Raw genomic sequence first — 18,291 nt, forward strand, 5'->3', positions numbered from 1 at the left:
CTGATTTAGCTACAAATTACTCTGTATATATTGTGGGTTTTTATATAATTGTTAGTCTGTTGTCTGCCCCACCACACTGTGAGCTCCAGAAGAGCTTGGGATATCCCCTGATTCTCTTTATATCCTGGATTCTCTTTATACCTCTGGAACAAACAATAAATGCTTGTCGACTTGAAGTCTGAGAAAGAGCTCATATTGGATAGTTTAATCCCTCGGTGCTCTTTGAGGAGAGTTCTCTGCCCCTCTTTCCAAACAATGACTTCTTAGAAGATCATACCTTGATCACTGGAAGGGAGATGAAAGGCCATAGAATCCAACTTCATTTCACAGATGGAAAAAAAAGCCTCAGCTCAATGATTTGCCCAGGAAATCAATGAAAAAGCATTCCAACTCAGATCTTCTGTCCCCAAATCTAGCCCACAACAACACAAGAAGCCTCTTGGACTAACAGCTCGCATATCCCTGCTTTCATGTCACTCACCTGGGTAGGAATTCCTCAGGCCTTCGTGCTCCACCATCCATGATGCTTCCCTTTGCTCAAAATATGTAATAAAATCTTCTCTGGGAACTGGAAGCCCCAGGCATAGAGAATAAGTTAGGGATGAGGATGGAGAGAAACTAATCATCTAGTTCCCTTTAGGCAAAGGGGTGTGAATCTGGAGCTGGCCATTCTGAGAAGCCCTCCATGATGTTCTCCTACCATATGAATCTGTCCTCACCCATTACTGCTTGCAATGCCAGGATCCCAAAACAAGATGTGCCTCATAATCACACTGTGCAATGTGCTCCGAGATGCAGCCCAATCCCTGGTCCCGCACCCTGTAATGCCCCATTCTGCAAACTCCTAACCCCCAAACTGGGTCTAAGGGTTATGTGGACACCTTAGCCTCAAGCCCCAGTAAGAGGAACCTTGATGAATCCACTTTTGCCCTGTCCCCTTGCCAAGATCCTCACTCCCTGAAATGGATAGAAATCTTGTGTCTGGTTCATTCTGGGAGGGTTTGCCTCTTCAGGTGGGATTCTCCTGCTGGTAAACTCAATAAACCCTAGTTGGTCCATGTAACCTTCTGTAGTTACATATTAATATTCCCGTGGGTGGACACCGGAGAAGGAGATTAGAAACTGAGGGAAAATGGATAGAGGAAGGAGACGAGAGAGAGACAAAGGAATAGACTCAGAGACAAGGAGTTAAAAAACATGGGCTCCATTGTGGGTGCCCCTGTGATCTAATTGAGAGGGGGCTCTCCACAGGTCCTCAAATTTTTATTGGAGAGTTTAGGAATGCGGAGTGGGAGATAGCTAAGGAACATGTGACATGGCATAGGTTTTAACAGTGGCTCAATGGACAATCACATAATCAAAGAGGAGGTTAATCAAACATGTGACTAGGTAAGGAATGTGGTCTAACAAGGAGGGAGCTCGGACCCTGTGGCAAATATTGTCCTGCTCAGGAATTCTTTTGTCCTTTGGATTGAAGATTTGGAAATACAATCATCAATAAGTAACATGACCATGAGTCTGGTATATGAACACATAAGATACAATATCAATACACCAATAATACTTTCAAGATGCTAATATACCTGGTATGCTAGAGTCCAAATTCTATTTCTCAATCTGTTATTTGGGACAATGACAGGGTCATGCAAGCAAGGACCACAGGATGCTTTCTAGGACTCCTGAAGGACAGTTTCCACAGCATTTATTTTGGGGAGCTTTGGGGGAGAAGACTTTGGGCCCAATCTACAAAAAAATGTGGTCTTTAATTGCTTATGGGTAGGCCAAGCTAATATAATAAAAATGACAATCCTGCCTAAATTAATTTACTTAGTCAGTGCCACACCAATCAAACTACTAAAAACTATTTTATAGAATTAGAAAAAATAACAAAATTCTTCTGGAAGAACAAAAGTTCAAGAATATCAAGGGAAGTAATGGAAAGAAAATTCAAGGGATGGTGGATTAGTGGTACCAGATCAAATTGTTCAGTAAAGCAGTAATCATCAAAGCAATCAGGTACTGGCTAAGAAATAGAAGAGTGGATCAGTGGAATAGACTGGGGCAAATGACCTCAGCAACCTAGTGTCTTATCCAGTTGGGGGGATAAAAACTTACTATTTTTATACAAAAACTGCAGGGAAAAATGGGAAAACAGTATGAGGAAATTAGGTTTAGATCAGTATCTCATGCCTTATACCAAGATAAAGTCAAAATGCGTAAATGATTTAGACATAAAAGTTGATAAGTAAATTAGAGGAAGATAGAATACTTTGTCAGATCTATGAGGAAGGGAAGAATTTATGACCAAATGAGAGCTAGAGAACATTACAGGATGTAAAATAAATTATTTTGATATCAAATTTAAAAGGTTTTGTACAAACAAACCCAACACCAACAAGATTAGAAGGGAGACAACAAACTGGAGGGAAAATTTATAACAAATTTCTCTGCTAAAGGTCTCATTTCTTAAATATAAAAAGAACTAAGTCAAATTTATAAAAATACAAGTTATTCCCCAACTGACAAAAGGCCAAACGATATGAATAATTAATTTTCAGATGAAGACATCAAAGCTATCAATAATCATATGAAAAAAACTGTTCTAAATCCCTCTTGATTAGAGAAATGCAAATTAAAATGACTGAGGTACCACCTCACAACTATCAGATTGGCCAATATGACAGTAGAGAAAAATGATAAATGTTAAAGGGGATGTGGCAAAATTAGGACATTAATGCATTGCTGGTGGAGTTGCAAACTGATCCAACCATTTTGGAGAGCAATTTGCAATTATGCCCAAAGGACTATAAATCAATGCATAGTCTTTGATCCAGTAATACCACTAGTTCACCGAGTTCTAGATACCAGAGATAAAAAAAAAGGGGGGAGGGGAGGACTTGTTTAAACAGAAATATTTATAGCTGCTCTTTTTGTGATGGCAAAGGATTGGAAATTGAGGGATGTCCATCAGTTGGGGAATGATTGAACAAATTGTGGAATATTATGGTAATGGAATACTATTGTTCTATAGGGAACGATGAAGATGATGATTTCAGAAAGCTTGAAAGCCCTACATGAACTGATGCAGAGTAAAATAAGCAGAGCCAGGAAAACACTGTACCCAGTAACAGCAATACTGTGGAATGATCACCTGTGATAGATTCAACTACTCTTAGCAAAACAATGATCCAGGACAATTCTGAGGCACTAATGACAAAGAATTTGATCCACCTCCAGAGAAAGAACTGTTGGAGTCAGAATGCAGATGAAAGCATACCATTTTTCAATTGCTTATTTGGGTTTATGTTTTGGGGTTTTGGTTTTGTGAGATTATTCACAAAAATGAACAATATGGAAATGTTTTGCACAATAATACATGTATAACCCAGACCGAACCACTTGCCAGCACTGGAGGGGGAAGGAAGGGAGGGAGGGAAGGAGATGAATTCGATCATTTAACTTAGAAAAACTTGTGTGGAAATTTATTTTATGTAATAGATAAATTAAAAAAAAATATGGTCTTGATGCACCTTCTTCATAGAAAGACTGACTCATTCCATAGTTTGTTATCTAGAACTTAGAGGTAAATGGCAGTGCAATAGAAGGAGCCCTGGGCTTGGAGTCAGGAATTCCCAAGTTTAAATCTGGCCGTAGCTAGTTACTAGCTATGTGTTTGGAAAGTTCTCCTTCCTCACTTTGACCTACCTCTGGGCTCCCTTCCAGTCTCAGCTCAAACTTCACCTTCTGAAAAATGATTTTTCTGGTCTTGTGGCGACTTCACAATGGAGCTGATTTTATGCTCTGTATTACTTTTTAAATTGGGTCCGTGTCAACCTGGCAGTCCAGGAATCCAGCAGAGCTAGCTTAAAATTAGTTGAAAAGAGAGGTTCTCTCTCATGGCAATATCCCCAGGACACTTGGTGGATATTTGGTTAGCTCTACAAAACTGCTGTCCCCCAAGATGTCATCTGCCTTTTCCTGATTTTCTGTAGTTAAGGGTGTTTTATCTCTTTCGTAGAGACAGCCAATCTTTTAGTCGTGATACTATATGGCAAAGACTACAAGATACAAATAAGTCCCACAAAACAATGAATGCCCCTTAATTATTAGAGGATATGATTAGCCTTACCTGAAAAATGCCAGCCCACCTTCCTCAATACAGCTAATCCTAATGTTCTTGTCCCAACTCTACAACCTATTCCATTTTCTCCATGTATACCATGACCCCTTCTCTGTTGTGTGTTGGAGTCAGAATGCAGATGAAAGCATACCATTTTCTGGGGGTCATTGGTTTTGTTAAGGTTGCCAGTGTGATCCACTTTGTTAACAGGCATACATGTCACTACTAATAAACTAATCTTGCTTGTGACTGTAACTCAGTCTACATTTATTAAAGTTATTTGAGATGTTATACTCAACTGTAGTCATTGACAAAGGTTTATTCCAGCATGAATTCTCTGATGTCTAATAAGGCATCTCTTCTTTTGCCTCCCTTCTTTTAAAAGTCTTCCCTACATTTTATAACCACAGTCAAAGGATTTTTCTCCACTACGAATTCTTGGATGATAAATGAAGTGTGTATTCTCACTAAAAGCTTTTTCATATATATTGCCTTTAAGGGGTTTCTTTACAGCATGAGTTCTTTGATGTCTAATAAGATTTGCTTTCCGACTGAAGTTTTTCCCACATTCATTACATCCAAATGTTTTCTCTCCAATATGAGTTCTCTGATGTCTAATGAGCTTTCCATTCTCACTGAAAGCTTTCCCACATTCATTACATGTAAAAGATTTCACTCCAGTATGAGTTCTCCGATGTCTATTAAGGCATCCCCGTTCACGGAAAGCTTTCCCACATTCATCACATGTAAAGGGTTTCAGTTCAGAATGGGTTCTTTGATGTCTATTAAGGCAGCCTCTCTCCTGGAAGGCTTTCCCACAGTCATTACATTCAAAAGGTTTCACTCCAGTATGAGTTCTCCGGTGTCTATTAAGGCATCCCCTTTCTTGGAAGGTTTTCCCACATTCATTACATTCAAAGGGTTTCACTCCAGTATGAGTTCTTTGATGGCTCATAAGACTTTCTAGCTTACTGAAGGTTTTGCCACATTCATTACATTCAAAGGGTTTCACTCCACTGTGAATCCTTTGATGTCTCTTAAGGCATCCTTTCTCTCTGAAGGCTTTGCCACACTCATTACATTTAAAGGGTTTCACCCCAGTATGAGCCCTCTGATGTCTATTAAGGCTCCCCATCTGGATGAAACCTTTCCCACATTCACTACATTCAAAGGGTTTCACTCCAGTATGATTTCTCTGATGATAGATGAGGTGTGTCCTCCGACTAAAGGCTCTTCCACATTCACTGCATGGAAAAGGTTTCTCACCAGTGTGAGTTCTCTGGTGGCTAATAAGGTTTCCCCTTTGGCTGAAGCCCTTCCCACACACATTACATTCAAAAGGCTTCACACCAGTATGAGTCCTCTGATGTCGAATAAGGTGTCCCCTCTTATTGAAAGTTTTCCAACATTCATTGCATTCAAAGGGTTTCATGTCAATATGAGTTTTCTGATGATAAAGAAGGTATGTCTTTTGGCTGAAGGTTCTTCCACATTCATTACATTCAAAGAGTTTGTCTTTAGTATGAATCCTTTTAAATTTGGTTAAGCTCCCCCTGTGGTTAAACACTTTCCCATATGGATTATATCTGTAATGTTTCTCTCCAGCACAAATTCTCTGAAGTTCATTAATACTTGACCTTCTTCCACTGGCCTTCTTACATTCATTGTATGCATGGAGCTTTTCTCCACCTTGTTCTCTATGAAATTTAATTAGGTCTGAGTGGTAACTGAAAGGCTTCCTGCAAGTGCTATACTTAGAAAGATTCTTTCCTAAGGAAAAAGAATTACATGTAATTAGCTCCGAAAAAGCCCTAAAGTTCTGATCAAGTGTCTTATATTTAGGGAGACTTTCTTCCATACTACCTCTCCATAATGCAAGAAATACTGACTCCAGACTAATATATCCCCCAAGAGAAGTTGTTCTGGGAGTGACTGTTACTTGGGAATATCTATCCTGGTTGACCATCTGATTCTTTAAGTCATATTCTCCCCCAATTTGGCTCATTTCGGGATGCCAGGGACTGTCATTTGGAAGATTTTTCTTTGCTGATGGTTGCATGCTGCACTGAAATACATTCGAGTCCTTGGTTTCAAACACAGAATGCCAACTAAGAGAATCTGGAAGAAATGAAAGGAAAAAAATGTCAGTCATCACCATTACCTGGACTGAAAAGAAATTTCATTATACCGTAGTTAAAGTCTCTACAAAAAAGAAAGATGGGGGGGAGGGGGAGGAAAAGAAAATGATCTTTGTCTCTAATGAATGATGCTTGGAAATGATCAAATAAAATATTGTTAAAAAAAGATACTAATTTGGACTATGTAGAATAAGTAATATCTAAAGGGAACTGGAATCAAGGGCAATTATAAAAAATGCTAATTTTTTATTTTATTGATGTAATTTTTATGATATTACCAATGCATCATCTAAGCCTAGAATGTTCTTCATGGTCATAGATCTGTTTTACATCTATTGATATGATCATGGAATTAGAGGTAATGTGGTTTTTAAAATGAGTAATTACATTAAATTCCTAATGTTAAGCCATCCTTGTAAATCCTGCACGTTCACAATTAATAATGCTTTGCATATGTTGCTGAAGTATTTTTGCTAGGATTTATTCCAACATTTTGCACCAATATTCATTAGCAATTCATTAGAACTAAGGATGTGGATATGATTTTCTATTAACATAGTTCTACAAATGATAAAGTGAAGACAAGAGAAAATAAAACATAAGCATTGACAAAGAAAAGATGAAAAAAATTCCTATTAGTCAAGAAAATGGTGATTTTCTTGGAAAACTCCAGGGGATCAGCAATGAAACCCATCAAAAATTTCTTAAGGTACCCAAGTACTGGAGACACATGCATTGCTCAAGGTTGAGATATGCCCAAATAAGTAGAACTGGCACTACTAATTATGTGAACTTACAGATTTAGTGCTATGCCAAGAAAAACAAGGCCATTTTTTAGAGTTAGACAAAATAAGAATTCATTTGGAAGAATAAAAATGAAAATTATCAAGGGAAATAAGGAGGGCGAGGGGAATTGAGAACTATATATAAAACCATTCTATCTTTGACATCCCTGGTTATGGGTCTATCAGTGGGACCTGCGGCTCGAAGAGTAAAGGTTTGTTAGTCTCCTTCTGGATTAAGGCAGGGACACTGGCACACTCTTGGTGGAACTGTGGTGAATCAACCACAATTTAGATATTCATCCCCTTTGAGCCAGACCCCCACCGGGAGGCTGCATAAACCCTAACACAGGAATCATTTTATATTTTAGCAAAGAACCACAGATGACACAGAGAAGCTTCTGGTGGCAGCAGATTCCAGGCAGGGGAGTCTGATCCAAGCACAAACCTCAATTCAGGCACTGAGGCTTGAGGAAGAAGTAAAGAGAATAAAGTGTTTAGTAGAATAAAGAAATGCAATGGATTAAGAGAAGCCCAAGAGGTAAATCCAGAAGGAGAGAGTAACTCCACCAGTTCTAATGCAGCTTTTTTGTTTAGCTTCCGTCTCAGAATCAATACTGTGTATCAGTTCCAAGAAGAGAGGTAACTGCGGTTAAGTGACTTGCCCAGGGTCACATATCAAATACAGCTCTAAAAAAAAAGAACGGCCTGGCCACAAAGCCTAGAAGTACACTTAACGGAAATTAAATAAGAGATAAAAAAAATTAAAGAAAAAACTGGACAGAGAATAAATAGTTTAGAAGGTGGATAACCCTACAAAAGGAGCAGATACTCAGGTGAATGGAAGGGAGCCCATAAGAAGTCAGCCACTTCGTAAGATAACATGAAACACGAGAACAAAGTCACAAATTAAAAGAAAGGCAGAATGTTAAGGCAACTACTATTAGACACAAGGGACCTGGGAAAAAGCTTGAGGAGACAAAATTTAAGTATTACATTTCCTAAAATCATGGGCACCGTGTTTCATTAAATCATAAAAGAAAACTATTTAGATTTACTAAAACCAATGGGCAAAATTCAATGGAAAGCATATATCAGTCACCTGGAAAAAAGACAAATCAGGAGGAAAGAGAATTCATTAAAAAAACAATTGGGGGGGGGAATCTGGGTAGCTCAGTGGATTGAGAGTCAGGCCCAGAGACAGGAGGTCCTTGTAGCATCCCAAGCATATTCACATCTATGAAATAGAGATGACGGTATTATTACTGTGTCTCCAAGCATGAGGCTTCACCGATAAGGTCTGTGAAGGTAACCTTGACCTGATCACGAGACCTATTGCCCAACACAAGCCCATTAACATGTTCAGAGACTTGCCCGGGAAAGCGCGGTTACCTCGTACACGCCCAAAAGGTGTTCCCTCCACTGTACCACCCAATCTTGATTGTCTAAGATATGTGATGTAATTGTTACGTGATTAGAGGCATCCCTCTGCCTCCTCATCAATAAAAGCAAGGCAACCCCTGGAATTCTCTCTTTTTAGGAAGGTTCTTTCCCTAGATAGGATCACCCTTTCTCTCTCTCTTTCTCCTCCAAGTCCTTTCCTTCCCCGAGGCTGTGACCATCTCGGCCTTCATTCTCTATCTTAATCTCCTCAACCACCTTGTGTTCCATTATCCTCATTTTCCGCCTTGAGGAAAATCATAGGGGTTGCCTGCCCTATCCAACCACTGATTTGTCGGTGTCTTTCATTTCCACCCTTGTTCTCGGTTCCTACCTCTCCTAGGTCCCATTACAAAGGTGAGCCCCTTCCCTTGTGGGACCCTGCTGGTCAGGGAAGTCCATTAGGAGCGAACCCACAGTCCTGGGTTCAAATCTGGCCTCAGACACTTCCCAGCTGTGTGACCCTGGGCAAGTCACTTAACCTCCATTGCCTAGCCCTTATACTCTTCTGCCTTGGAGTCAATATGCAGTATTGACTCCAAGACAGAAGGGTTTAAAAAAAAAACAAAGCAATTATGTCACAGCCAAAATCCTTAGTATCCATATAAAATTAATAAAAGAAAAACCCACAAGCATCCAGAAAGATTTCAAATGCCAAGGAACTACAGGCAGGAGCACACCAACTATGTCGCCACCACGACAAAGAGGAGGAAATCTCGGTCCATCCTATTCCAAAAGGCAAAAAGATTAAGGCTTATGACAAAAAATAACGTATCCTGCAAAGCTGGGTACTTTACACAGCACAGCATAGATTTTGGAGGCAGAGAGACAGCAGCCTGGGCAGCACGAAGGGCACGAATAGGCAGGCATCGCTGATGTCCTTCTACATGCTGGATGCCGGGAACACGACACGACAAAGAAGATGGTCTCCATCATCAAGGCATGCACGCTCCGATCATGGAAGAAAAGGGAAGAAAGACATCCATGATGGATGCCAGGAAGATGGCAAGCCCAGGGGGGCAACGGTGAGGCAGGAGTCACCAGGACAGAACCGGGACAGAAGGCACCAGGGAGACCATGAAGGCAGAAAGGACGAGACCTGGGACTGCGAGGCAAAAGGCAGCTGACCAGGTGGGTCTGTGGCTTGGCAGAGTCTGGGGCTACACGGACTGACCAGAAAGGTCCACAGAGGTTTCACAAGAATGCTGAAGACTTTTCTAACTGCAAAGATTAAAGCAGGTCTGGTGGGGGTATGGAGAGAGAGAGACAGAGAGGGGGGGGAAGAGAGACATGGAGAGGGAGAGGGAGACAGAGACAGAGAGACAGACAGAGAGAGACAGAGACAGAGAGAGAGACAGGGGGGGAGAGAGAGACAGAGAGAGGGAGGGAAAGAGAGACAGAGACAGACAGAGAGAGAGACAGAGAGAGACAGAGACAGGGAGAGAGAGACAGAGAGAGACAGAGAGAGGGGGGGAGAGAGAGACACGGAGAGGGAGACAGAGAGACAGAGAGGCAGAGAGAGACAGAGACAGAGAGATAGACAGAGAGAGACAGACAGAGAGGGGGGAGAGAGAGACAGAGAGGCAGAGACAGAGAGACACAGAGAAAGAGAGAGACAGAGAGACAGAGACAGAGAGACAGAGAGAGAGAGACAGGGAGAGAGAGAGACACAGAGAGAGACAGGGAGAGAGAGACAGACAGATAGAAAGGGAGACAGAGAGAGAGAGGTATTCTCTCTCCCCTCCAATCTCTCTCTGTCGTTGTCTCTTCTTCCCACAATGGGGCATCCCATGGATAAAGGAGCAGTGGGAGGAGAGAACCCCAGAGAGGAGCACCGACATGAGCAAGCCAAAGTTTCAAATGCTGCAGAGATAAGAACGATGAAGACTGATAAAAAGCTGTTAGATTTGGTGATGGGAAGATTATTGGTAACTTCAAAGATATCGTTTTGAAAGCTAATGAAAAGGGGGCAGAGTTAGGCCTGGAGGTGGGTGGTCTCCTGGGGCCAAATCTGGTCTCAGACACTGCCTCCCTGTATGACCCTGGGCAAGTCACTTAACCCCCATTATCTACCCTTGCCGCTCTTCTGCCTTGGAACTAATACTTAAAGAGTTCTTGATTCCAGGACACAAAGTAAGTATTAAAAAAAATTAATGAAAAGGCCAGATGGCAGATTGAAAGCGATGTAGATGAAAGAAGAAGAGAGGAAGTGGAGAGCCCTAGTGTTGATGGTTTTCCTTTCTTTCTTTTTTCCTAAAATCCTGACCTTCTGTCTTAGAATCAGTTCCAAGGCAGAAGAGCAGTAAGGGCTAGGCAATGGGGGTGAAGTGACTTGCCCAGGATCACTTAGCTAGGACTTATCTGAGGCCAGATTTGAACCAGGACCTCCCATCTCTAGGCTTGGCTCTCCATCCACTGAACTACCCAGCTTCCTCTTGTTGGTGGTTTTCTTGAAGAGTTTAGTCAGGAAACGGAGGGAGGGTTCTCTAAGGCACGTCAGTAGGCAGCAAAGGGACCTGACGCCGGGGGAAGGGGAAGAGACGTTGGGGAGAAACAATGAAGATGTACGACGGAGGAGGCGCAGCAGTGCCAGATGCAAACTACAGCCAAAGCTGTTCATCACTACAGTCTGGTATTGAATCTATTGGGCACGAAGGATGCCAGAGGGCCAGAGCACGAGGGCAGCGCAGGGCCGAGGGGGAAGGAGGTTGCCGGCCTCGGCTCAGCACACGAGGAATCCCAGAGACGCGCCGTGGAGAGAGAACGTCCGAGGGATGGAGAAGCCCCAGGACATCTGAGAGAAAAGCCCTCCAACACGCGCGGGACAGAGGGGATTCCCAGGAGACAAAAGCGACACTTCTGAGCCTGGGAAAGGCTCACCGTGCCAGCCGCCTCCTTCAGACCTCCACGGTGCCTGGCCTCTCTTCAGCAGGGAGACCACGTCCAGCCTGGAAGCAGGCAGCCCTACACAGGTAGAGAGACGAGAAAAGAGAAAAAGGCCCAAATCAGACAAAAGGCAAAGAAGCCCCCCCGGAGCACGTCCCGGTGCGTGTGCTGGGCCACCACGTCAGGCCCCAAACGCCCCCTCATCCCGCCTCTTCCTGGGCATGTAGTCGTGGCCAGGATCTCCTTCAGGGATTCCCCTGGGATCAGTGAACTGGCTGTTTTGGGGTGCCGTTCTGGGCCTGAGTTTCGGCGGCTTCCTTTCTAACAGAAGTATAGTACTTTGGGCACACTGGCTCGGCCAAGCTCACATCGAGCAGCCGAGGAGCCTGGGGAGAAGGGGGAGAAGAGCTCCTGGGACACGAGGGGGCCCTTCCACGAGGCCGATCAGGGATTGGGAACTTCTAGACTTGGGGCAGGCATGGCCGCTACGAGGCAAAGGCCTCCCCAATGACAGGCTGGGGGCTGCTGGGGCGGCAGAGCTCACCCAGGGAGACCAGGTTCTCATAGTTGTCCAGCATCACGTCCCTGAACAGGGCCCTCTGGGCCGGAGCCAGACGCCTCCACTCCTCCTGGGTGAAGTCCACCGCCACGTCCCTGAAAGTCAGCAACTCCTGAATCAAACACATTCGTGCTTAGCAAGGCCTGGGTGATGGTGCGCCGCCTCTGCCTGCCCCTTGAGGAAATCCTGCCCCTTCCCCTCAATCTCTGAGCTCCTGGGGCCCCCCTCAATCCCTGAGCTCCTGGGGCCCCCCTCAATCCCTAGCTCCTGGGAGGCCCCCTCAATCCCCAAGCTCCTGGGGGCCCCCCTTGTTTTCTTGTAGGAGCAAGGTGAGCACACAGTGGTCCTGGGCCCAGGACAGGCACTTTGAACCCTTGGCACCCTGGTGGGTACCGAGCACCTCTGAACCTATATGGAGGGGCAGCTAGGCGGCACTTTCTGTGCCAGCCCTGAGGAATGAGGGGACAAAGAAGGTACTTGAATGGAAGGGAGCATCACTGCCCTGGGTCCCCCAGCAAGAGAAGAACTGTAGTTCCAAAGAAGCACAGCCCAAGGGAGGCAGAGGAGGCAGAGAGCCAGGGCAGTGTGGAACATGAAGATTGTAGACTTAAGAGAAGGTAGAATGTTGCAAATAATATCAGAAATTTTTTAATGTATTCATTGTTTCTGATGATTTTCCATCCTCTTTATCTTTATTCTTTTTTTTTAATTCATTGTTATATAGTATAGTTTTTTTGGGTAGAAGGGGGCAAGGAAGAGAAGCAGGGTGAAATCTAGGCTATGTAAAACAAAACAAAATTAATAAAAATCTCTTATTAAAAAATAGGTGGAAAGGAAATTTAAGAGCATCTGATCCAACTTTTCAGTTCATGTTCACATGCTAAACATTAACTATCAAATAAATCGGAAGTATAACAACAACAAAAATTTTCTAGTCAACCTATGGTGAGATGTGGAACCCCCAGAAATGTTGAGGACCCCTCCATCTGGCCTCAGACCTCAGGTGAAATCAGAGGCATCTGTGAAAACAATGAGGTCCACAAGGGGGGTCTGTCCCCCATAGGGAAGATCTGAACCCCTGCACAGATAACTCACCCCTTCTACCCCCTGGCGACTATGTACCTCCTCTGCTTTGTATATATTTTTATAAAATCCACAATTTAAAATTTTGTTTAAGAAAAATTTCAGGAAAAGAAGTTTGCTAACTCCTTGAGTCCAGAGAATGAACTGTTTGGAGAAAGATGCCTACAGAAACCTACAATGCATCAAGATCCAGAATGAACTTTGGGGTGCATTAAACTGAACATTTATTTTTAATGTACACTCTTATGCCAAAGGGGAATGCCCCCTAATTGGCTTTTTGTCAGTCCGCCTAACAAACATTGGTTTTGCTTTCTTTCTCTTTCCCTCTTATCTCTAACTATTGTAGTTTCCTCTTAGAAGGTGCAATATTGTATACACCTGTAGTTAGAACATTTTTAGGGGTACAAGATGATTATGTCAAATGATCAATTGGGGAGACTAGTCTCCCAAATGATCACAGGGGGAATTGTGAAGATGGGAGTAACTCTCCCCTGCCCATTTTTAGATTTAATCACCAGAAGCATATACACCCCCAATTATACTTGAGTGGAGGAGGTCTGTGACCCACATGTGTGAAAATGGATGACAAATCAGAAACCACTGTCTGATCCCTGGGCAGTCCTAAGCAAAACCATAGACTATAATATGTCCATGTACAAAGCAGAGGAAGGCACAGGAAGTGACACAAAGAAGCATCTTTAAAAGGTGTTACAACTTCTGGTGAGGCAGTTCTTCATTCTTTATAGTTCTGAATTTGAGTTGGAGGTTGGTGAAGAATCTGCTTACTGGACCAGAGACCTTGGACAAGGTGAGACTGTTCTTAAATCTCTCCCTTTGAACTACCACGTGGGTGAGTGAAAAAGGCTGACTCCTTCCCTGGACTTTCTGAAGGGTCTAGCCTCAGGAGAGGCCTCCCTTCTTGAGAAAGGCTTCTTGACTGAAGCTCTTGCTTTATTTATCCCCAGCCCACGACTCAAGGTTGAGGCCCCTCTGGCTGAGGACTAATTAGCCCTGCCAGGGTTGAGCCAGGGGCCAGAGCAAAATACTGTGTGTTAGGTTAGATATCTTACCCTATCCTCTCTCTGATTTTCTTACTTTCACTCTTTCTATATTTTAGAAATAAATTGTTAAGAAATCATTTGGAACTGATTAAATTCCTGGCGACCCTACTCTTAAATAATCTAGTCTAACCCCTTACATTTCTTCCCCTTACAGCTTCCATGAATTCTCACCACAAGTACTTTATCATTGACCATTCGCACCTGTGCTTGCAGCCCAGACTTCAAGGCACCACTCAGAAGGGTGTCTGACAGACCATTAATCAAACCTCAGCATCCCCATCCTCACCTTTTCTTCACACAACCCCCTTCTGGTATGTAAACTCTCCTTTCTTCCCCTTGGAGGAGGCAGTTTTCCACCTTCACTCAGAGGCCACCCAGCCATTCTACCTTTTCACCCAATACATTCTTCTATTTTATAAGATTTATTTAGATCCATAATTCTTTAGGTGAGCCACCATGGAACCAGATGCACAGTCCTCTCACACCAAAGTATACACATTCACCCTAAAATCTGTCTGTGGTTTCATGATGACATCGCAAATCTAATTATCTACAAACTTTATAGAATCACTGAGAACAGCCAGAGCCTTCCTGGGAGATGGATACCAGGATATAGCCTGGAATTGGGTCAATTTAAACCAATGAAGAGAAGGCAAAGAAATCATCTTACAGACTAAGGAATGCAATGGTATGAAATGATGGAGGAATGAACTTGAACTCACCTGAAGCTGGACTGGGCAGAAGGCAGACATCAGACCCTCCTCATCCTCCCCAATGTCCAGAGGAAGATGAGCTGCAGGAGGAGAAAGAAGTCCTAAGGGAAGGTCAGCCCTGCCTGGGGCTCCACCAGAATCCTCCCCCCAACCCTGAGGCTTCTTGGGGTCCTCCCCCCAGCCCTGAGGGTCCTCTATAGTCCTCCCTCAGCCCTCTTCTTGCCTATGGATTTTTGGTCCCGAGGTGCCTATGGTGTGGGACAATGACCCACCCACAGTACTTTGCCTTCACTGTGACCTTGATTCTAGTTCCTGTACTGTTGCTCCTCCAGAAGGCAGGGGGAGATGCTTCAGGATCCAGAATGGAACCAACTCAATGGGCTAAAGTTCTGGCAGGCAGAGCCAGGATCTTTTCTAGGTGGTTCCGAGGAGCATGAGGTACTATTCTTATTGAATCCTCTTCAGAACACTCCCTCACAAATCCATCTCAGCCCTATGTGTTTGTCTCCCACACTGGCAAGATGCCAAGCCCTCAATAACCCACCTCCGGGGACAGCTGGGTGGCACAGTGAGTTGAGCACTGGGCCTCTGTGACTTTGCCCAGCCTGAGACAGAAGGTGAGGGCTTAAATAATAATTCTCACCTCTATCCTCCATGGTGGCCTCCTTCCTCACTGGTTTCTCCCTGCTCTGGCTTCACTCCAGGCCTCTCTGCCCAGGCAAGCTGCTATCAACTCCTTCACCTCAAGGGCTGCCCGGTGGCTTGGGGGAAAGATCTCAGGGCAGGCTCTTCTCCTTCAAGGGCTATCCCTCTGGCACCTTTACTTCCCAGGAAAGCTGGGGCCTGGGGACCTAAAGGCAAGATTGTTTTAATAGAACCTTCATCCTGGGGTTCAGATCTGTGAATTTTAAAACTACTCCATCCTACTCAGACCATACTTTAGAAGATTTGATTTAGCTATCTCCTGATTGTAACAATGAAGACACTCTCTTTAACAGAATCAGGAATGTCTTGTAGTACTTTACATTATTCCACCCTACTTAGACAATACTTTAGGGGAAGATAAAGTTGTAATCTCCTGATTGAACAATGAAGGTGCTTTGTTCTCATCTTATAGTAAAGCTAGAACATTAAGCTAAGTGACCTTAATACAAAAAGGTGTTAAGTAACTATAAAGGTTAAATTAATCACAAAAGGTCAAGTAACTAACAAAAGGTGAATTTAACAAAGAAGTGTGAAGTAGCTCAAAAGAAATAAACTAATCAAAGAAGGTTGAAAGAAGAACTAAAAGTACGGGCAGTCCTGGAGAAAGCCTTTTCTCATCTACTGATGTGATTGGTAGATGTGAAAATTTAGAGGTGGAGACACAAGGATGAAAGGTCTATATATTTGGGATTTTTTCGTCTCTCAAAAACTCTTTCCCCAGAAAGTTGGATCTGGCTGATCACTTCCTGTGAGCAGCCTAGGCGCCAGTTTGATCCTGGAACTCAGCCTGGAGGAGCTCACTCAGACAGCTTCCTTGAGTCAGTCTCGTGGTGAGTGATAAGACTGACATTCTTTTCCCCTGGACACAGGGGAGGCCCCTTTGGCCAAGGCATTTAACTCCTGCCTGGCTCAGCCTGAGCTGGAGCAGTTTAAATTAGCTCTTTTTCCTCTCCCTCTCTCTTCTCCTTAAATTCCTTCCCTCTATATTAATTAAATTACCATAAATTTCCAGACTGACTTGGGAATTGTATTTGGCGACCATTTAAATCTAGATTTAAAGTCACAACTCTAAATTCATCTTTACAGATCCCCATCCTCTGCTGACCACTGTCCCTCTGGGGCTAGTCCCTACTGGACACTGCAGGCAGTTATGTATGCTGGAGGAAGGAGGAGTTGAGCAACCAATAAGAAGAAAAAGGGAACTCAGGACTCCTCCAGTCCATTATGAACAGATTCAACCTTTCTAGAGGGCAACTGGAACTATGCCTGATAGCTATAAAACTGCCCAGCCTTCCATCCTGCAATACCACTGCGTGCTCTGCATCCCAAATTAACGTGCTAAAAAGCCCAAACTATTTCTGGCAGTTGTTTCTGTGGAGGAAAAGAACTGGAAATTGAGGGGATGCCCACTCATCGAGGAATGGTTGAACGTGCTGTGGTAGATGATTGTGATGGAATACTATTATGATGTAACAAATGATCAGCAGGAAGATTTCATAAAAACCTGGAAAGACAAGAACTGCCACAGAGTGAAGGGAGCGACACCAGAACATTGTACACAGGAACAGCAACCCAGGGTGATGAATACTGTGAGTGACTTAGCTAGTCTCAGCAATATGATGTTCCGAGACAACTCCAAAGGCCTCAGAATGAAAAATGCCATCCACCTCCAGGGCAAGAACTGTCAGTGTGTGAAACATGTTCAAAGCATGCTCTTTTCCACTTTGTTGTCTTCATTAAAAAAAAGTCTTCTTCCATAACATGAGTAATCTGGAAAGCTTCGCATGATTGCACATGTCTAACCTCTTTCCAAAAATTGCTTACCTTTTCAGGGAGGAGGGGAGAGAATTTGGAAACAAAAATTTTAGAAAACAAATGTTAAAAATTGCTTTTACATTTTCCTCCAAACTCTTCCCTATTCTCCCAGTCACTCAAGTTCAAAATGCGAGTGTCATCCTCCACCCTTCATTCCCTCTCCTGAGACATCCACTGCCTGTCAAAAAAAAAAAAAAAACCCCAACCCCCATGCTCCCTTCTCTCTTATGATACTGACACCACCAGAAACAGACCTGAAATGCCCTTGTTTTCTTTTCAGTGTAAGTATGTTCATCTTAGAGATCAGCAAAGGATGCCAATTAGGGCTTGATTTGTGGTTTTACTAAGTGATGGGGAAAACGTGACAAATGAATCAAATTTAAAGTTACTGTCTTGAAAGTATGGGCATAACATATCAGGCCATTCACCTAGCTGGAGAGGTAGGAAATTCTAAAATGTCAAAAAAGCAATTGCCAAAAATTGTTTCTACACTAAAGTGAAGAAACAAATAAATTGGAGGGGAAAAAAAGTTACTCCTGCAGTCAGCTGCTAAATTTCCCTGCATGACTTGAGCAGAACAGTAACAACTTTGCAAAGACAAGGCAGGAGAGGCGGCTGCTCCCACCCACATTAGCAGCCATGCCGAGGGCCTCAGGATGACAAAGTGCCGTCTGTCCTCTGGAGGCAATGAAATGAAGGCGGCTGGACTTCGCTTCTTCCTTGATTTCTGGGAACACGGCCGCGAGTGTATCGGGTTTTGTTTCTCAAGTATGCCGCGTGCCCTATTTCGCAGAACCTCGGGAACTGGGTGAGGTGGGGGACAGAATCTCTAAGCGGGAAAAAACTTGCCAGTCCCCCTGGCCAGTAATGCCCAGAAAGCAGACCCTCACCACCTCCGGCAGGGACTATAGCTATAGCTGCAGGGAAGGAAGAAGCGGCGCACTCAAACCCGCCGTCTGCCACCTAAGTGGTCTTCCTAGACGTGGGTC

General features: G+C 43.6%; 1 protein-coding gene across 12 annotated transcripts in view; it reads right to left on the reverse strand.

The window, feature by feature from the left end:
- Positions 1-1,188: 1,188 nt before the first annotated feature.
- LOC103095281 (zinc finger protein OZF-like) overlaps positions 1,189-18,291 on the reverse strand; it is a 61,358-nt gene continuing 44,255 nt past the window's right edge. For 6 of the 12 annotated variants that reach the window (XM_056819995.1, XM_056819991.1, XM_056819990.1 and 3 more), the window contains 5 exons: positions 15,426-15,633; positions 14,792-14,862; positions 11,911-12,037; positions 11,361-11,444; positions 1,189-6,238 (listed from right to left, as the gene is read on the reverse strand). In XM_056819995.1, coding sequence (XP_056675973.1) covers positions 4,512-6,238; positions 11,361-11,444; positions 11,911-12,037; positions 14,792-14,862; positions 15,426-15,438 — 2,022 coding nt within the window. In that variant the 5' untranslated portion in view covers positions 15,439-15,633 and the 3' untranslated portion in view covers positions 1,189-4,511. The other 6 variants (XM_016429346.2, XM_056819996.1, XM_056819997.1 and 3 more) reach the window with 6 other exon arrangements.

Source organism: Monodelphis domestica, chromosome 2, assembly GCF_027887165.1.
Source record: "Monodelphis domestica isolate mMonDom1 chromosome 2, mMonDom1.pri, whole genome shotgun sequence".
NCBI lineage: Eukaryota > Metazoa > Chordata > Mammalia > Didelphimorphia > Didelphidae > Monodelphis > Monodelphis domestica.